This window comes from Monodon monoceros, unplaced genomic scaffold (assembly GCF_005190385.1).
Source record: "Monodon monoceros isolate NGI ecotype Baffin Bay Population unplaced genomic scaffold, NGI_Narwhal_1 Super_Scaffold_11, whole genome shotgun sequence".
Taxonomy (NCBI): Eukaryota; Metazoa; Chordata; class Mammalia; order Artiodactyla; family Monodontidae; genus Monodon; species Monodon monoceros.
Genome location: NW_021703767.1, coordinates 98,045,739 through 98,068,333, shown reverse-complemented (window position 1 = coordinate 98,068,333; position 22,595 = coordinate 98,045,739). Strand labels below are relative to the sequence as shown.

At 37.4% G+C, this 22,595-nt stretch overlaps 1 protein-coding gene across 1 annotated transcript in view; it reads right to left on the bottom strand.

The window, feature by feature from the left end:
• WDR49 (WD repeat domain 49) overlaps nucleotides 1–22,595 on the bottom strand; it is a 172,525-nt gene that overhangs the window by 66,956 nt on the left and 82,974 nt on the right. Inside the window, 1 exon segment of the mRNA XM_029213739.1 lies at nucleotides 4,655–4,888. Coding sequence (XP_029069572.1) covers nucleotides 4,655–4,888 — 234 coding nt within the window.

The following is a 22,595-nucleotide window of genomic DNA, read 5'->3' as shown; positions in this document are numbered from 1 at the left end:
AACACCACTCTGGGTAAAGTAGAGGTCTAATCTTCAAATTTTCAAAGCCAACATCCCATGCTGAATTACAGGAGCCCTGTCAGGGATCTCAGGAGTCCTGCCCGGAGGCCGCCAGGCAGCCACTGTCTGACAGGTCTCTTTACGGACGTATGTGATTAATGTTTTTACAGGTAAAATGGGAAGGTAAAATGGGAAGATTCAGGAAGCCATTTTTGTATCAAATTGTCTCATACACATATATTGTAACCTAGAAATTCATTCTCAAGATTTTACCTTACAGAGATAAAGTCATGAGTGTGAATATATTTATGCATAAAGAAATGCATAATAGCAAAATGCTCGTCAAGGCAAATGGATCAGTAAATTATGATACATACATGCAATGAGACACTGCTGCCTTTTAAAACTGATGAAGTACATCCACATTTAGGTACAAGGAAATAATTCCACTATGTTTCAGAATAAGAAAGTAAGTTACAGAACCATATTCAGGTGAAATAGTCTATGCACAGAGAGATATTTAGATATTTTGACGATGTTTCAGCAATATTTAATTCTTTACCTGAACTTACTGCGTTGTTTTAATTTCTTATAATAAGCAAGTAATGTTTTACAAAAAATAAATTATTTCAATGAGAAAAATAGTAAATATCATTGTCTGTCAAGATTTGATGATACTGATATATTTAGCATGACGATAAATATGTCTAGATGCAAAACACACTGAAACATTACCTATTTTACAAAAACACATAAACCCACATCATTAGGATGAGAACCATGGTGGTAAGTCAGAAATTTTATCTATTCCAGTTTATATGTTACCTACAAATACATTTTTAAAGTTCCCCAGCATTCATGGGTTTTTAAGAAAAGCTTTATTTAAGAATTCTATGCAAAGACAGTTCATTAGAACTACCTCCAGGATACTGAGTGACTTTGATTCTTTCAAAATTGTGCATTCCAGGGACTCCCTCAACCTGTCCCAACTTGTTCTGCCACTAGCTGTGAGGGCAAGCTTTGCTGGGTGAAATAAAGCATAAGGTTCCTTTTCAAAGGCTCTGTGTGGCTTAACATCACTTTCTTAGATTAGGATGCGAGGGTACCAAAAGGCAGGAAGATAAAGAAAAGTCACAGAAATATGCCATGTCACTTTCATATAGAAATAATGGTAGGTTCCCACTGATGACCAAATAGAATGAAATAATAGTAAAGTGTCAGCAACATGTTGAAATGACAATGGAAGGGAAGGTTTTCATTAGATTCAGATAAAAGGAAAGTCTTTCAAAAAGACACCAAACCAAATAACCAAAGAGCAAGCACCAGTGGACTGAAAAAGCATGGGTTCGTTTTGAACTTAGAATTAGAAATAGCAGTAAAAGGAATCGAACATCCATTGGTGCTCAGAAGAGTGTTGGGAGTTGTAGGAAAACACAGAAGGGGAAGACAAGGATCTTTCCCTTCCATCAAACATGTGAGGGGAGAAAGTGAGAATTTAGCCAAGTGTTTAATTGGAAAACAACTAGAAATGCAACTGACGTGCAGAGAGGGGAGAGAGGTATGGTAGGAGATGTCCCTGGAGACCTCGGATGTGGAGAGGACCAGAGATGAGCCCCGGAACTTAATGTTTACCAGCAGGAACTTCAATGGCAGAGAAGAGAAGGGGCAGAAAAAAACTCTTCCTCACCTCAAGGGACCAGAGACAAAGCCCAATTCAGGGGCCCCTCCGCCTTTCTAACTCTTCCCAACATCTGCTTTCATATGACACATGGGTAAAATAAAGAGTAAGAAATATCAAGATGTTAATGACAAAAAGAGGTGTCCTAAAGCATCACCCTTCAACCTGAGAGGTATGGGGGAGCGGGGGAGACTTGTCAGGGCTGGCCGCCTGGGAGGAAGGAGGACGACTTCCAAGAAGCAGGACACAGTAAGGCAATGCTGCAGAGATACCTGTTGTTACCATTATTACGTGTATGCTCACACCACCCCCGCCCTGCCACACACACACTTTTGAAAGTCAATAAACTGAAGCTTAGACACGATAAATAGTCTGCCCAACATTTGAACTCACATTTCTCTAACTCAGCAGTTCTCAAAACTTTTGATCTCGGAATCCCTTTATACTACTAAAAATTCCTGAAGAATCCAAATAGCTTCTATTTATGTGGGCAATAGAGACAGAGACAGAGGTAGAGATAAAGACAGAGACAGACAGAGAAACATATATATTTACCAAAGTAGAAATTTAAACTGAGAAATTGTTAAAACACAGGAATACAAAAGCACATATTCCTTTAGCCATCAGAGCAACGATGTCCTCACTCATCATAGAGCCTCTAGAAAGCTCCCTTGTACACTCATGAAACAAGAGAGGAAAAAGTAAACAGCAAGTTAATATTATAATGAAAAGAGCTGTGATCTTGAAGATCCTTTGAAAGGATCTGACTTCCCCAGGGACCTGAGATCACGCTGTGAGAACTGCTGTTCTAACCTCAAGTCTATATTTTTCCAAGACTAGACCTTGGTACATTGAGTGAATGACCTTCACAATCTGGCTCTAAGCTCCCTTCACTGCCTCAAGTCCCACAGTTTTTGCTAAGTCTCCCCAAACTAGCCATACCAGAATAAACCCTCTCCCTGAAAAAAAATGTAGAGTCTGTGCTCAAGCTTCTTTGCAGGTGGCCATGTTGTACCTTCTGTCTGGAGTTACTTCCTTCTCTCCTCTTAGGGGTTCCCACTCTAGATTTCAGGGCTCTGCTGAATGTCACCCACCCCAGCCCCAGACAGATTTGATCACTTTCCAGGGATGGCACTTTTCTTTTACCCCTATTCATTTCACTCTACTCCATTGTTTCCTTGTGAGTTGGTCATGTGTCTACTTCCTCTTCTTTCACCCCACCATCCTGTAACGAGCACCTACCCAGCAATGAGCTCTTGGAAGACGCCCAGAACCTGAGTCTCCCTGAACTATGGGGGCAAAGAAACTATGTGGCACGTGAATCTTTGATCCCTCATTCCTGGCACCTGAAACTTATTCAAAACTGTTTTATTTGCTTTGTCTAATTATTCTGAAATGATGAATTATCACTGGCTGATGGGACTGTGGGTGATATTATTTTCTTCGCACTTGACTGCAACATATTTTTACAATTATAAATGTTATACAACATTAAAGTGTTTCTCTATAACTTAGCTGCTAATAGTCAGGAAACACTTATGTATGACACACAGCTCTATGAGCTTTATATACATATTAATGCATTTAATTATTTATACTTTTAACAGCAGAAATAAGTAGAGGCATGAATATCCAACTAATTTGTACAGATTCTTTCTATATGGTATTCCATATGTGCATAGTCTATTGTTGCCTATGACTTGCATATCTTTGTGTTATCTTGGCTTTATCTTCATGTTCCAAATGGAAGATTCCAGACCTTCTTTGTGTCCCATTTCCTGAATTCCTCATGGAAGATTGCTCATTTTATGGTCAGGCAATAGCAGATCGTAACATCAACACACAAACCTAGCACTTTAACTTTGCAGATCTCAATTAGCAGAATGTTCTCCTGGAAACAAATACATCTCTCAGTGGCCACCAGGGAGTCGCATTAACTGGTTGCGTTCATAAAGTTCAGTAAAACATTTACGAGGGAATGTTCTCCCTGAAGATGGAATTCAAAATGGATCGTTTTGTAAAGGATTTTTAGCTCCTAGAATAACCGGAAAACAGAGTGTTTGAAGTAGTGACATGACACACTACTCATTGCTAACAAAGGGCTCTCCTCCCCTTGCACCCAATCTGAACTACTCATTTCTGTGGAAATGCAGAAGCTTCTGCAGCAAGGAAAGAAAGAATGGGCTAGAGTTACTGTTTAATTGGCCACAAGCTGGATACCGGCTGTCTGCTTGGCTCCGGCTGTGCTGTGACTATCAGGCCTGAGGTGATCATGGTCGCAGACTAAGCTCCATGGGTGCCCGCTCGCTCTGTGATATCCACAGGCTGGCCCTCCCTTTCCTCTAAGAAGGCCTGTGGTCCTTGCGGCATCTCCACTCCAGAGGAGCCCGCTTCCTCATTGACATGCAGGGAGCGCTCCCATAAGCAAAAGCTGCAAAGCATCATTACCGTGGTCGGGAGACAAACAACACTCGCACGGCATACCAAGTGGCACCACATTTAACTGAATCATTTTATTATGAATACATTCCGGGCTGCCACTGTGAGCCACTTGCCTAAACTATGCCGGCAAAATGGATCTTTGCTAATTACACTTCATGCATATTTCAGATCTTTCCATGGGGATGCAGGAAGATGGTGTTCATAAAAGGGAATTTTACAGCCAGGTTCACTTGCATTTGGCATCAAAACCCAAACTAGCGGGTAACAAAGGTAAGTTCAATTACATTCCGTGTTGTGTTTGTTTCAGCTGGAATGTTTCCTCCTAGTAACTCTATCAGTGCTGCTGTGGTCACTGGATGAAAATGAAATCACTCTTCAAATCCACCTGAATACACATTATTGCAGAAATACACACAGTTATTAAATCATTTCTTTTCCACATTTCCTTTTCTATATTTGTCCTTAGATTGAATTAAGGAAATAAGCCTCTGGATGTGGGGACATGTCAGGAGAGTGACAGAAAAACATCATTACCTGCTTCAAGACTGAATTGTAAAGCACACAAGTGACTGCTTTCTTGTGGCTTTTCACCCTCTTGCCGGAATCACTTTTCACTGCCAGCAATGCTAGCTGGTTATTAAATGAGATGAAAAGCCGTCCGTGGGCTTCATCAAAGTGGAAGAGACATCTGAAGTCCTGACTTTTGGAGAAAGAACAAGCTATCCTCTGGATGGACAGCTGGTGCCGAATATCCCAGAGTCTCAAAACCTGCATGAAACGTAACAAAGTCACAGGAGTATGTCAAGAATAATTCTAATTTTTTAGCCAGATTTTCTCTAGCTCACCCTCGATCCCAGGCAGGCTCTGCATAGTGCTGTAATTGTTCACACTTCTCTCATAGCACATATTTTTTGTATTTTCCTTCTCTGTTTCAGTATCTCCTCAACCGTAATCTCTTCTAGGGAAGGGACTGTGTTTTGTCTCAGTCCCCAGAAAAGTGCCTGCATTTAGTAGGTGCTTATGGTAGGCAGAGTAATCACCTTCAAAGATGCCCACGTCCTAATCCCTGGAAGATGTGAATATGCTATCTTACATGCCAAAAGAGATTTTGCAGATGTCATAAATTAAGGCCTTTGAGATGGAGAGATTATCCTGGTTGATTTGGGCAAGTCCAATGTAATCACAAGGGAGATCAGAGTGATGGGATGTGAGATGGACTCTACCTAATGTTCCTGGCTTCAAGGAAGGAGAAAGGGGACCATGAACCAGGAGAGCTGGAGAAGGCAAGGAAACGATTCTCCCCCAGAACCTCCAGAAAAGAAGACAGCCCTTGGAGTACCTTGATTTTAGCCCAGTGAGACCCAGGCTGGAATTCTAACCTACAAAACATTAAAGGTGTGTTGTTTCAAACCACTGAGTTTGTGGTTATCTGTCACAGTAGCAATAGAAAACGAATACAACCTCTTTCGATAGATAGATAGATGATAGATAGATAGGTAGATAGATAATATATGTATATATTTTTTGATGAAATAAAAGACTTGTTATTAAATGAAATCAAGTTCAGATAAAACACAGACAATTAAGACACAAAAAATGACATGCAGATGGAACAAGGTAAACACTGAAGGAAATGGGAAGAGCAGCTCTGCAGATGCAAGAGTTGCCAACTGTCAGTCATGGTGCAGAATTAACACAGGGCAGTGAGGGAGAGTCAGAGTGAAGACAGCGAAAATCCTCTCTAATAGGGGCCAGCAGGCCAGCTCTAGGGCCAAGCTTTTGGGGTTCTGATTTTGGCTTTATCCCTTACTGCAGGGTGACCTCTAGTAAGTTTCTTTGTCTCTCTGAGTTTTTGATGTGGTACCTACCTAATCTGATGCTATGAAGAGTGAATGAGAGCCCATGTCAAGCATTTAGCATGATGACCAGTATGTGGTCAGTGTTCAGTAAATGTTTTTTTTTTTCATTATTAAGTGTATTTTATTCTTTTTATTGTATAAACATTAGAACCTAAGAGCAAAAAAGTTTCTTTCAAATAAACTAGTGCATCTTATCCAGTATGAGAATTATTTTAAATTATCTATAAAAGATGACCTCTGTTTACACGAGTGTTTATTACTCCATAGGGCAAGCTACCCAGTAGTTTTTAACCTATTTTAAATCATATACTCCTTTGGGGGAAAAAAAAATCATTTGAAAACGATGGTCCATCCCCTCCTCCTAAATGCATATACCCATACGTGCACACAATTTTCCACATAATTTCTTTGGATACATAGACACACACATCTCCCATACATATCCTGATATCCCATGGGATAGGAATTCCTAGAGTAGTCATTATGATTAGCCAAAGATGTCCTCTTCTACCTTTTGATTCTATCCTACTCTTTTTTCGTATACCTCTTTGTTCAGGGCAAATGGGCCCAGTTCTTTCAACATCATAACATCATTTTTAGATCCCCCTCCACCATGGCAGCCTCTTGATTCTCTCACTTTGTCCTTTTTTTTCCATTTTCTCTCCAGGGGAGGATGGTCATCAAGGCCTTGTTTACTTTTTTAAAAATATAATAAGATGTGTCCATGGTGTAAAATGCAATAGCACCGAAGGGATTTTTCTTCAACCCATCCCTCTCGGCCTCAAGTCCCACTCCTCAGAGACAGCCTTCTTTAACTTTTTTTTTTTTTTTTTTTTTTTTGCGGTACACGGGCCTCTCACTGTTGTGGCTTCTTCCGTTGCGGAGTACAGGCTCCAGACGCGCAGGCTCAGCGACCATGGCTCACGGGCCCAGCCGCTCCGCGGCACGTGGGATCCTCCCGAACCGGGGCACGAACCCGCGTCCCCTGCATCGGCAGGCGGACTTTCAACCACTGCGCCACCAGGGAAGCCCTTCTTTAATTTTTTTTGAGTTATGGTTTTCCCCGTAACACCAAATAATAGCTGTGTGTGTGTGTGTGTGTGTGTGTGTGAACACAGCATATATTAATCATACATTGAATGACATTCTCCTCTGAAAGTAATGCAGTTACTTACACTCATTTTCTCCCTTTCTCTTCCCATTGCCCCAATCTAAACATTGTATTTTTTTAGTCCTATTGTATTATGCTTTAAAATAATACACTTACACATTAATTACCGCACTATCAATATAAGACAGTATCTCTCTGCTCACTAATATGTAAAATGAATACCTTAGGGTCCTCAAGGACCTCTTTAAGCAAAGTGCTCAGAATTGAGCCAATATTTCAGGAGTGTTCTAACAACAGTTACAGGCACTGTGACTTCTTTAAAGCAGCCTACTTTTACGTGAGCTGACTAAGCCACTCCAACATGCATTGCCCTTACCTTGGGGTCCTGACTGAGCAAAACTCTAAATCTTATTCCCATGAACAAATAATCAAGCCAGACATCTACCATCCTACCTTCAAAAATCTGATGTTGTAAGCTAAAACTAGGATTTTTCTAGTTTCAAAGTGTAAAGATATAATCTTGAGTCCTAATTCTATTATATTGATAATTCCTCCCTGATGTGTCCACACATCCCATGGAATACAGTAGATGGTCAATAGATATTTTCTTAATTTGTTGAAGGTTGTGGTTCATTTAACAACTACGCTTTTATCCCACTCACTGTTAAAAATATTAGCTAGGATAAGTCCAAAAATATAACACTTCGATAAAAAAGCTTGCCTCACTTCTACATGGTTATTTACCCAATTGCAGATCTCATCTAATTCACATTGAAATTTTATGAGACTTTTTCAAACATCTTGCAGAAATGAGTATGCTTGATGTATAGGGTAACCTCTCCATTTACTAACACTTATAACAAACTTAAACTGACCTAAATTCTACCAGATAAGCAGCATTACCAATCCCTCTAATCCCAAGAATATATATTTATAAAGTAAATTGGGTTTTCTTGGCAAGAATTTTTTATTAAACAACTTATTCTAGTTCTTAAACCTTACTATTTTTATTTAAAACATTCTGGCCACTCTCCAGAAAACGTTTATCCTCAAAAATACAAACTCTATAAGAACTAAGACTTGCAAATATATTTCAAAGTGTTCTAAATATAAATAGGATTGATAAGCTATTATTTTGAATGTTAAAACCACATAGATTAGATGCATCTAAGATTAGATGCATCTAGATCATTCTCAAACACTCATATAACTCACAATAGTCATATCAGCATTGTTCAAAATCCTGTCTTGTTTGGTATGGACTCCCTCCTAAAAAGTTGAAATTAACTTCATTTCAGAAAAGTACTCTGGGGCATGGTTGAGTATAGATTAACAATAACTCAACAGTATTAATGGACTATAATTTCCCCAGAATCATTTTCTGCATGTTGTTCAAATCATTTATGTGAACTTTAATATTTCATTGACATTTAGTCACATAAATTAAATGAAATATTAAAAATAGATGAGTGATAACCTCTACTCTATGACAGGTGAGTTCTTGCTATTAGCAATTAAAATTAGAGGTGTGTTTTTTAAGCAAAATGTGTATATTCATTAATTTTTCTTAAAATTAGTTTTTACTTTTCTTCTTTCCCCTCTTCCCTTGAAGAACCCTTGACTCTCATAATTAGTGATCCTACTAAGTCCCCTTCCGTCTTTAATTCTCTAATTTTTCTTTCTACTGAGAACCAAAGCCAACAACATTTATATACTGTCATCAATGTACAAAACAGTGTTTCAGCATTCTCCCAGAAATCATATCATGGTAGGTGACCTCCCATATGCTTTTCAATTTTTTCTACACTTCACATTCTATACCAGTGGTTCTTAATCTTGACATTAGAAACACCTATGCTGTTTAGAAATTGCTTATGTTTGAGACTTTTCTCAAACCTATTAAATCAGACTCTCTGAGGATGGGGCTCAGGTATTAGTTTTTTGGTTTTTTTTTTTTTAATTTCTCAAGTATTTTCATTGTATTGTACTTTAACTTCTCAATTTGGTTTTAAGATCAATGCTAATCTCCTTGAACAAGACATCTTTCTCTCAGCTTAATCAGTAATACCATGTGGCTTGGCTTTAAACCAGATAACTGTACTCCCCTATTCAGTCTATATCTTTTTAATCAAGAAAAAAATCTCACATTAATTCTATTTTATTAATCAAGTCCTTTTGCAAAATATCACTTAAATATCTAGTTAATATTTGAGAATCCTTGATTTTCCTTTTTTTGTATTCAAATTGACTTCTGAAATAGAATTAGGTCACATTTCAGAAAGCAGTATATTTAATATCATTTTCCATTCCGATATCCTAGAGAAGTTTTCTTTATTCTTAGTAGGAAAAATAAAGAAATTGGTAAACACCCAGGCTTAAAAATTATAATTGAGGAACTGATTATTTTTTAATCTATATTTTCCATATATTTTTATCTAAACTGTACTTTTTATTTTCATCATGATACCTGAGAACTTGTGATGCTTGTCCAAACTCAGACTTACTAAGCCTAGTCCTTGAAATGCTTTACATAGGGGCTCTTTACTTCATCTCCATTTTTATAGTATTAGGAGGAGTAAGCAACCAAGCTTGTGATTTTATATCAAGGCAAAATTTAGCTTTTCACATAATGATAAGGACTTATTTTTCTACTTAATCTTTATCTTGTTTCAACTGTTATCCAGTTAATAATGCAGGATTATAAAAGCAAATCCTGTATTATTCATATACACTAGCACTAGAAACCAGTGGATTGGGACTCAAGACTCCAGACATCTCGATCCTAGTTTTAATATTCCTCAGGTCTGTCAGCTTAGGTATATTATATTACTTCTCCATTTTCTCACCTTTATACGGAAGGGGACACCGCCAGCTCTAAAATTCTGTCGATTTTGTCTAGAATGTACTGAAACTGCTAAATCCGTTATCTATAGATTCCAAAATAACAACAACTGAAGCAATTTCAAGAAGGTGTATTGTGAAGATTGGACTAAAGAAATGTAGTCTAATTTTACAAAAAATTTCTTCCTGTCCCCTGCCAGAGATGGACAGAATCATTTCACATAGGCATAATAAAAGTATAATAAATAAATAATAAATAAATTAACAAAGCTTTTCTTTTATCCTATAAATATTAGAATTATAAATGGGTAACTTCATGGATGGGTGGGTACAAAAATATATGTATGGATGGATACAGAATCTGTTTTCGTGCACTTTTTAAAACCAAATCAGCATTATGTACATATTGGCAACATGTCCAAATTTAATTCAAAGTAGTTAGGGGGAAAAAGATTCATAATTTCCTAATAATGATATAAAAGTGAGGGAAAAGTAGAAGACAGACTTAGAGAACTGCATCAAAATGAGATTTGTTTGGCTGCATCAAATATTTGCTACTAACTCCTACCATCCTGTAGGGCATAGATATAAAATGACAATAAGAAAAAGAGAGCGTATATATCACTAAGGGGATTTTGAAGACAGCAGTGCAGCAGCCCAGCTCTCCGGGATAATCCACAAAGATGGATAGCCTACTTGCAGATAATAGGATAACAGGAACTGAGGGCATTGGCTTTCCTGAATATACCTTTATGTATTAACAAGTCTGTTTATTTAGAATTTAAGCCTTTGGATAATCCACAAAGGCATAATCAGTGAATGCTTAAAGGCAATTTTGTTTGACATGATATATGCTAGCACACATATTCACTGAATAGCTCCGCTAATGTTTTTATCTTGAAGTAATATAACAGATCTTCCTTTAAGAAATATTTTTGCCATTTTTTCCCTCAGGATTGAGGTCCACCTTAAAATATTAGTGGGAGGTTAAAATCTTCTCTTGTGCTATTCATTGTTAAATTGTTACCATAGCCATTATCATCTTTTTATCATTCTTTTCAACAAAAATGAAAGAAGACATACAGCTCTAGGACACAGATTTCTATTGTGTGTCTGTTTGTGTATTCTATCATTGACCTTGAAAAAGTCAAAATGTTTCTTAATGCTATGAATTGTTCTGCAAAAATCTCATTAATTTCCCAGTTGAAGTTCAGCAATAAATTTAACTAATATCAACATTTTATTTAATTGGCTTTCTTTTCAGAACAAAAGTCCTTTGGGGAATTGTTAAATTTCAGTTAAATTGATTTTTTTGCTATTACCATTGCTCACATAACACATAACAGAATTTTTCGCAGGCTTTAAACAAAAGTTTTCTAACTTTGCCTTTCAAAGATCACTGTTCCTCTTTTACTTCACAAAGTAAACCTAAACACTTTAAATTTTTTTCTTTCTTTTTTAACTCAATATTTATACTAACAACTGCTTTGAAGAAAGTAAGTGAAAACCAGCTAGAACAAGGGAATCTTGGTTCAATTATCATTCCAGACTAGGTTTTTGTGGGGGGCCTTCCTGCTTCAAAGAAAAACAACTCTGAATAAAACATAATTTCTGCTGCCTTGCTGGACCTTCAGGGATTGGAGACAATCTCCACAGGTCCAAAAGAAGAAGGAGGAAAAAAAGAAGCAAACTTCACAAGGAGACAGTGGACAATAGGCATAAATGAGTAGACTATAACCAGGAGAGAGGGCAGACAGCAGAAGCAAGAAGAACTACAATCCTGTAGCCTGTGGAACAAAAAACATATTTACAGAAAGATAGACAAAATGAAAAGGCAGAGGACTATGTACCAGATGAAGGAAAAAGATAAAACCTCAGAAAAACAACCAAATGAAGTGAACATAGGGAACCTTCCAAAAAAGAATTCAGAATGATGATAGTAAAGATGATCCAAGACCTCAGAAAAAGAATGGACACAAAGATCGAGAAGATGCAAGAAATGTTTAACAAAGACCTAGAAGAATTAAAGAACACCTAGAAGAATTAAAGAACACCTAGAAGAATTAAAAACCAAACAAACAGAGATGAACAATACAATAATTGAAATGAAAAATACACTAGAAGGAATCAAAAACAGAATAACTGAGGCAGAAGAATGGATAAGTAACGTGGAAGACATAATGGTGGAATTCACTGCCACGAAAAGAATACAGAAAAAGAATGAAAAGAAAAGAAGACAGCCTAAAAGACCTCTGGGACAACATTAAATGCACCAATATTAGCATTATAGAGGTCCCAGAAGGAGAAGAGAGAGAGAAAGGACCTGAGAAAATATTTGAAGAGTTTATAGTCAAAACTTCCCTAACATAGGAAATGAAATAGCCACCCAACTCCAGGAAGCACAGAGAGTCCCAGGCAGGATAAACGCAAAGAGAAACACATTGAGACACATAGTAATCAAACTGACAAAAATTAAAGACAAAGAAAAATTATTAAAAGCAACAAGGGAAAAACAACAAATAATATAAAAGGGAACTCCCATAAGGTTAACAGCTGATTTCTCAGCAGAAACTCTACAAGCCAGAAGGGAGTGGCATGATATATTTAAAGTGAAGAAAAGGAAGAACCTACAACCAAGGTTACTCTACCTGGCAAGGATCTCATTCACACTCAACAGAGAAATCAAAAGCTTTACAGACAAGCAAAAGCTAAGAGAATTCAGCGCCACCAAACCAGCTGTACAACAAATGCTAAGGGAACTTCTCTAAGTGGGAAATACAAGAGAAGAAAAGGACCGACAAAAAGAAACCTAGGGCTTCCCTGGTGGCACAGTGGTTGAGAATCCGCCTGCCGATGCAGGGGACACAGGTTTGTGCCCCGGTCCGGGAAGATCCCACGTGCTGTGGAGCAGCTATGCCCGTGAGCCATGACCGCTGAGCCTGCACGTCCGGAGCCTGTGCTCCACAATGGGAGAGGCCACGACAGTGAGAGGCCCATGTACCACAAAAAAAAAAAAGAAAGAAAAAGAAACCTAAAACAATTAAGAAAATGGTAATAGGAACATACATATCGATAATTACCTTAAATGTGAATGGATTAAATGCTCCAACCAAAAGACACAGGCTCACTGAATGGATACAAAAAGAAGACCTATATATATACTGTCTACCAGAGACCCACTTCAGACCGAGGGACACATACAGACTGAAAATTATGGGATAGAAAAAGATATTCCATAAAAATGGAAATCAAAAGAAAGCTGGAGTAGCAATACTCATATCAGATAAAATAGACTTTAAAATAAAGAATGTTATAAGAGACAAGGAAGGACACAACATAATGATCAAGGGATCAGTCCAAGAAGAACATATAACAATTATAAATATATATGCATCCAACATAGGAGCACCTCAATACATAAGGCAAATACTAAGAGCTATAAAACAGGAAATCGACAGTAACACAATAATAGTGGGGAAATTTAACACCTCACTTACACCAATGGACAGATCATTCAGACAGAAAATTAATAAGGAAACACAAGCTTTAAATGACACAATAGACCAGATAGATTTAATTGATATTTATAGGACATTCCATCTGAAAACAGCAGATTACACTTTCTTCTCAAGTGCACACAGAACATTCTCCAGGATAGGTCACATCTTGTGTCACAAATCCAGCTTCAGTAAATTTATGAAATTGAAATCACATCAAGCATCTGTTCTGACCACAACGCTATGAAATTAGAAATCAATTACGGGGAAAAAAAACCATAAAAAGCACAAATACATGGAGGCTAAACAATACGTTACTAAATAACCAAGAGATCACTGAAGAAATCAAAGAGGAAATCAGAAAATACCTAGAGACAAACGACAATGAAAACACAATGATCCAAAACCTATGGGATGCAGCAAAAGCAGTTCTAAGAGGGAAGTTTATAGCAATACAAGCCTACCTGAAGAAACAAGAAAAATCTCACATAAACAATCTAAGCTTACACCTAAAGGAACTAGAGAAAGAAGAACAGACAAAACCCAAAGTTAGTAGAAAGGAAGGATCATAAAGACCAGAGCAGAAATAAATGAAATAGAAACAAAGAAAACAATAGCAAAGATCAATAAAACTAAAAGCTGGTTCTTTGAGAAGATAAACAAATTGATAAGCCTTTAGCCAGACTCATCAAGAAAAAGAGGGAGAGGACTCAAATCATAACATTAGAAATGAAAAAGAAGAAGTTACAATGGACACCGCAGAAATACAAAGCAACCTAAGAGACTACTACAAGCAATTCTATGTCAATAAAATGGACAACCTGGAAGAAATGGACAAATTCTTGGAAAGGTATAACCTTCCAAGACTGAACCAGGAAGAAATAGAAAATATGAACAGACCAATCACAAGTAATGAAATTGAAACTGTGATTAAAAATTTTCCAACAAACAAAAGTCCAGGACCAGATGGCTTCACAGGTGAATTCTATCAAATATTTAGAGAAGAGCTAACACCCATCCTTCTCAAACTCTTCCAAAAAATTGCAGAGGAAGAAACACTCCCCAACTCATTCTATGAGGCCATCATCACCCTGATACCAAAACCAGACAAAGATACTACAAAAAAAGAAAATTACAGACCAATATCACTGATGAATATAGATGCAAAAATCCTCAACAAAATACTAGCAAACAGAATCCAACAATACATTAAAAGGATCATACACCATGATCAAGTGGGATTTATCCCACGGATGCAAGGATTCTTCAATATACGCAAATCAATCAATGCGATACACCGTATTAACAAATTGAAGAATAAACACCATATGATCATCTCACTAGATGCAGAAAAAGCTTTTGAAAAAATTCGACACCCATTTAGGATAAAAACTCTCCAGAAAGTGGGCATTGAGGGAACCTACCTCAACATAATAAAGGCCATATACGACAAATCCATAGCAAACATCATTCTCAATGGTGAAAATCTGAAAGCATTTCCTCTAAGATCAGGAACAAGACAAGGATGTCCACTCTCTCCACTATTATCCAACATAGTTTTGGAAGTCCTAGCCACGACAGTCAGAGCAGAAAAAGAAATAAAAGGAATACAATTGGAAAAGAAGTAAAACTGTCACTGTTTGCAGATGACATGATGTTATATATAGATAATCCTAAAGATACCACCAGAAAATGACTAGAGCTAATCAATGAATTTGGTAATGTTGCAGGATACAAAATTAATGCACAGAAATCTCTTGCATTACTATACACTAATAACGAAAGATCATAAAAAGAAATTAAGGAAACACTCCCATTCACTGCTGCAACAAAAAGAATAAAATACCTGGGAATAAACCTACCTTAGGAGGTAAAAGACCTGTAATCAGAAAACTATAACACACTGCTGAAAGAAATCAAAGATGACACAAACAGATGGAGAGATATACAATGTTCTTGGATTGGAAGAATCAATATTGTGAAAGATGACACTACTACCCAAACCAATCTACAGATTCAATGTAATCTCTATGAAATTACCAATGGAATTTGTTACAGAACTAGAACAAAAAAATCTTACACTTTGTATGGAGACACAAAAGACACCAAATAGCCAAAGCAGTCTTGAGGGACAAAAAAACAGACCTGGAGGAATCAGACTCCCTGACTTCAGACGATACTACAAAGCTACAGTAATCAAGACAATATGGTACGGGCACAAAAACAGAAATATAGATCAATGGAACAGGATAGAAAGCCCAGAGATAAACCCACGCACATATGGTCACCTTATGTTTGATAAAGGAGGCAAGAATATACAATGGAGAAAAGACAGCCTCTTCAATAAGTGGTGCTGAGAAAACTGGACAGCTACATGTAAAAGAATGAAATTAGAACACTCCCTAACACCATACACAAAAATAAACTCAAAATGGATTCAAGACCTAAATGTAAGGCCAGACACTATAAAACTCTTAGAGGAAAACATCAGCAGAACACTCTATGACATAAATCACAGCAAGATCCTTTGTGACCCACCTCCTAGAGAAATGGAAATAAAAACAAAAATAAACAAATGGGACCTAATGAAACTTAAAAGCTTTTGCACAGCAAAGGAAACTATAAACAAGATGAAAAGACAGCCCTCAGAATGGGAGAAAATATTTGCAAATGAATCAACAGACAAAGGATTAATCTCCAAAATATACAAACAGCTCATGCAGCTCAATATTAAAAAAAACAAAGAACCCAATCAAAAAATGGGCAGAAGACCCAAATAGACATTTCTCTAAAGAAGACATACAGATGGCCAAGAGGCACATGAAAAGCTGCTCAACATCACTAATTATTAGAGAAATGCAGATCAAAACTACAATGAGTTATCACCTCACACCAGTTAGAATGGGCATCATCGGAAAATCTACAAACAACAAATGCTGGCGAGGGTGTGGAGAAAAGGGAACCCTCTTGCATTGTTGGTGGGAATGTAAATTGATACAGCCACTATGGAGGACAGTCTGGAGGTTCCTTAAAAAAACTAAAATTAGAATTACCATATGACCCAGCAATCCCACTACTGGGCATATACCCAGAGAAAACTATAATTCAAAAAGACACATGCACCCCAATGTTCACTGCAGTACTATTTACATTAGCTAGGTCATGGAAGCAACCTAAATGTCCATGGACAGACGAATGGATAAAGAAGATGTGGTACATATATACAATGGAATATTACTCACCCATACAAAGCAATGAAATTGGGTCATTTGTAGAGACATGGATGGACCTAGAGACTTTAGTACAGAGTGAAGTAAGTCAGAAAGAGAAAAACAAATATTGTATATTAACGTATATATGTGGAATCTAGAAAAATGGTACAGATGAACCAGTTTGCAAGGCAGAAATAGAGACACAGATGTAGAGAATAAACGTATGGACACCAAGGGGGGAAAGCAGCGTGGGGAGTGGTGGCGGGATGAATTGGGAGATTGGGATTGACATATATACACTAATATGTATAAAACAGATAACTAATAAGAAAGAACCTGCTGTATAAAAATAAAAAAGTAAAAACTATAACCAGGAGCCTGAGCCTTGGACCAGCAGTGAGTCGGAGGCACTGAGGCAAGACTGTTCAATTAAAAAGACAACAGGGGCTTCCCTGGTGGCGCAGTGGTTGAGAATCTGCCTGCCAATGCAGGGGACACGGGTTCAAGCCCTGGTCAAGCTCCACATGCTGCGGAGCAACTAGGCCCGTGAGCCACAACTACTGAGCCTGCGCGTCTGGAGTCTGTGCTCTGCAACAAGAGAGGCCGCGACAGTGAAAGGCCCGCGCACCGCGATGAAGAGTGGCCTCCGCTCGCCGCAACTGGAGAAAGCCCTCGCACAGAAAGAAAGACCCAACACTGCCAAAAATAAATAAATAAATAAATTTAAAAGGACAACAAATAAGGAAAATGCAGTAGCCTCAGGACAGTAGCTTTACTCATTTTCATTCTGCAGAGACAAACACAAATCTTCTCTGGAGGAAAGCATTTTCAATTTCACTCCTCAGAATGCCTATAGTTTAGCAATAGCAAAAAAATGAGGTAAAAATAAAAGATGCCAAACATAGAAAGGAAACAATAAGGAACAATTCACCATAAGGAAGAATCATCAGAATAGTAAATATCTAATTTGGATCCCCAAGGACTCCAGGTATTAGAATTATTTGATAAGAAAATGCAGTAATTAATATGAAATTAAAGAGCTAAAAGTCAAAATCCCCTAAATGAGCAAACAACAAAAGAGCATACAAAATTACCAGGCAGTTAAAAAACGTTTTAGGAAAAAATTGTTACATTTTAAAACTAAATGTATAGGTTACATAGAAAGTGGGCACATCCCATTATAAACATTCCCATAAAAGTCAAGAATATGATAAGATGCCACCTGAAATGTGCAGGAGAAACCTCAATAAGGAATGGGAAATTTTTGTACAATTTTTCTGAAAGGCATTTAAAAAAATGAATAAATGGATAAATACAGGGTGTGCTTTCTCAATATTTTAAAGACGTCACCTATCAAATTCAATGTAAATCCAATCCAAAAATTAATATGGTTTTTCATGAAACATGAATACTGATCCTAACATTTACTTAGAAGGATAAGATGCCAGAGGATTGTTAAAGTTAAAAACAAAAAAACCCCACAGAAGTAGGAATTTCTCTACCAGATATCAAAACATACAATAAAGCTATGCTGGTTAAAGCAGTGGTGTACTTACGCAGGAAAAGGCAAATAGACTAATGGAAAGAATAAAGCATCCAGAAACAAATTCATGTACACCTGGAAATTCAAATGATAACAATGGAACTTCAGACCAGTGAGGGAGAAAAATTTTTCAAAAGAAATTATTCAAAAAAACCTTGGATGTCCATTTGTAGAAAAGAAAACATTTTACACAAAAATAAACTGCCAAGTTAAATGGAAAAAAAAAATTCGACAACAGAATAAGTATTAGCAGAAACTAAAGGAGAACACCTCTATAAATATGAATTGTGGAACATGTTCCTAAGCTAGATACAAAACCAGAGCCACAAAGAAAATCATTTCTTAGACTCAACTTCATAAAAATTTAAAACTTTTGAATGATAAAAATCACATAAACAGGGCTTCCCTGGTGGCGCAGTGGTTGAGAGTCCGCCTGCCGATTCAGGGGATACGGGTTCGTGCCCCGGTCCGGGAGGATCCCACATGCCACGGAGCGGCTATGCCCGTGAGCCATGGCCGCTAAGCCTGTGCGTCCGGAGCCTGTGCTCCGCAACGGGAGAGGCCACAACAGTGAAAGGCCCGCGTATCGCAAAAAAAAAAAAAAAAAAAATCACATAAACAAAGTTAAAAGATGTATGCTTGAAAGAGACAAGATATTTGCATCATATATAATAAAGGATAATCAATATATTTGTCAAACTACTACTATTGATAGTATTCCCGAGTCCAGTTGATAGGATAAAGGGCTTGATCAGATAATGCACAAAAAACAAGAAATATAAATGGCTAATAAATAATTGAAGAAATTCATCCTAATTTTTTGTCCATTAGATTCACAAAAGAATGAACACATTAGTGGTATCTATCATTGACAAGAATGTGGGGAAAGAAACACCTTTACACACCTCTGACGTGTATACCAATTGGAACAATATTCCTGCATCTAAACCATCCTTTAAGAATTGAATCCCTGTTGACCCAATAGCATCACTTCTAGAAATGTATCTCAAAGAACATATCACAAGAAATTAGTTATGTGGTCTTAAAGATGTGTGTGTAAATGTGTGTGTGTATGTGTGACAGTTGGTTAGAGATAATATCTATTATAGTCAACAGGTGATTGAATAATTAAATTATGACCATCCATACTATGAATTACTATGTAGCAGGTAAAAATTCAGGTCTATGTATACTCACATTGAAAGATCTCCAGGAGATATTGTTTAGGGAAAAGCAAGTTGCAAGAAAGTATGTCTCACGTGATGCCACTTACATAAAAATTAATAATAAATACTACCTTGTATTTGTATACACACATAGGATGGTATACAGTATATAATAATAAATTATAACACCACATATTATTATAATACAATATGTTATAGTATATAAGTATGTGATATAAATATAAGACAATACACATCGTGTTAATGATAGATATTTCTTGGAAGAGGGATTGATTTGAAGGGGGAGTGAAGAAAAGGGATATTCACTTCTTGTACTACATGCTTTCTCATTTGTAATTTTTACAGAAGAGCATTAATCTGTTTACTTGGCATAATTTAAACAAAATGAAAGTGGCTTTGTCTCTGGATGGATAGAGGAAAGTTGAGGAGAGAGGGTACGCAGAAGGGGAATGAAGACACACAGGTAAGAGCTAGTCACCAGCACAAGAGTCTTTGAATTTTCCTTCCCAACCTTGGGTGCACAATACAGAAACCAGACTCTGGGAAAAATCAAAACCTCAAACAAAAGATTAAGTTACAAACTGATCTGATTCTGGTGGCCAAATCAGGATAAGTAGCCCAGGAGAGAAGAGTTAGGGGCAATAGAAAAGCCTAATCAGATTCACTGGTTGAGATATTTCCCAGAGGCTTTGAAAATCCTTTTACTCCCATGGTGATTCCTCCTCCAAATGACCAAGTTACTGGCTCCCAGCAGGGCCTTGCCATCAGTGATTGCCATCTTAGGAGACAATTTAGGAGTCCAAAGCAAAATGCAGTTGGACTATTACTTATACCAAATGCTATAGGGATAAACTTATTGTTTAATAATCACTGGAAAGCACAATAGAGAAGTTTTCCAAAAAAGAACTGAAGTAAGTCTCAGGAAATTATTTGGATCTAAATTACTTTGGTCTGAAAATCCTCTAATTTAGCAATTCATAGACCAAAATATGGTTCAATCAAAGGCTCTTTGAAAAAAGAATGCTTTCTCTCATTTTCCCTGTTCCCTAAATTAACCCTAGTCCTATAAAATATCCAAAAGAATTTTATGCAATAAAACAAAGGCTTAGCCTGGTAGCTGAAAGCTCTGTTGTTTGTTGTGAAGACATACAGGCTAAGATTATTATGCATTTATCGAAGTGAAATGGATTTAGACTAATGTGAAAGACGGCATGACAAGCTTCATTACAATGTAATGTTTTAAAAGTCAAAGCAAAAATAGTATGATAAAACTGACTTGAAAGAGGCCAGGTAGTCTTAACATTGATGATAGCTATACACAATCAATTCTGACTCTAAGAACATTTTTTTCACTTGCTTTTAAAGTTATAATACCTTTCAGGGAATTCTATAATGATAAAATATCTGTTATTTCTTTCATATTTAGCTTTGATAAAGATTTGTTCATTTAACTAAGATTTATTGAGGACCCACTATGTATATGGCACAACCCAAAAAGAGAGCTCCAAACCTCGTGAATCCTGTCGGTTAGTTGATAGTTACACTATTTTATATGCTTTATTCAACATGTATTTAATGTATATTAATATGTGCTAGATACTGGGAAACACAAAAATGAATTCAACAAATAATCTTTGTCTTTAAGCACTCAAAGTACAGTGAAAGATAGAGTATACATATACAACCTTCAAGTATACATGTCAGGCTGTGTTAAATTCAATAATGGGGGACTTCCCTGGTGGTCCAGTGGTTAAGAATCTGTCTTGCAGTGCAGGGGATGCCAGTTCGTATCCCTGGTCAGGGAAATAAGATTCCCACATGCCGTGGGGCAACTAAGCCCGCAGGCCACAACTACAGCAACAAAGAGCCCACGCACCACACGGAAAGATCCTGCACGCGCAACTAAGATCTGAGGCAGCCAAAAAAAACCCCACAAATAAATAAATATTTTAAAAAACAAATTCAATAATGGGAGTTAGAACAAAGTGCTAAAAGATCTCAGAAAATAGAACAACTAAAAGCTAAGGCATCAGAAAAGTCTTCATTCTGACTTTCTTTGGTATTTAAGATTCACAGTAATATGTATTCACTTCAGACTGTCAAAAAATAATCACTGGGGCTTCCTGATGGCGCAGTGGTTAAGAATCTGCCTGCCAATGCAGGGGACACGGGTTCGAGCCCTGGTCCGGGAAGATCCCACATGCCACAGAGCAACTAAGCCTGTGCGCCACAACTACTGAGCCTGTGCTCTAGAGCCTGTGAGCTACAACTACTGAGCCTGTGAACCTAGAGCCCGTGCTCCGCAACAAGAGAAGCCACCACAGTGAGAAGCCCACTTGCCGCCACTAGAGAAAGCCCGCATGCAGCAACGAAGACCCAATGCAGCCAAAAACAAACAAAAAAAAAACACTGCAAGGTGCCAAGCACTGTGACTGATACCAAGTGTACAAGCTGAAAAGACACTGACCCTACTTAGGAAAGTTAACTACAATTTCAGTACAATAGAACACATGTTCTAAGGAGGGACACACAGGTGCAATGGGAGTGCAGAGAAAGAAACACCTAGGTCTGTCTGAAAGACTCCAGAAAGTCTGAAACTTCAAGGATAAATAGGCTTTTGCCAGTTGAGAATGGAGGAGAGGGAACTGAAGGCAGAAAGAAGGGCACGTGGCAGAGCCATGAGGCAGCATGATGGAAACAGGCAAAGTGTGATGCGGAGCATCAGATGAATGGAAGAGAAAAGCAAGAAGTGAGGTGGGCCTGGTAGACTGGGGGAGGGCTTTATATAAAAGCTTAAGAATTTTAGAGCTGATATTTAGAATGAGGGTAAGAGGAGGTATTGAAGATTTTTTCTTAGACACCACTTAATTAACAGGATGAAGGGCAGATTGGAATCAGACCGGTATGCAAGAAGGGAGACATGTTAGGCAACCTTGCAATGTTTTGGATGAGCTAACTCGAAAGATAATAATTCAAAAGAGGATGAGATTTTGAATTAGAGCAATGGCAGTTGAGAGGGAGAGGTGAGGCTGATAAATATATTTGATGGTAGAATCAACTAGAATTGGCGGTTGAGTGGTGAAGTTTCAGGTGAAGGGAGGAGATTTACGGTCTGACAGGTAATACAGTAAAATAAGCAAGTTTGGCAGGACTTATGCATAGGGTGAGGCTAAGGATTTGAAGATGAATTTCTATTTTTTCTATTTAATTTTCACATATACAAGT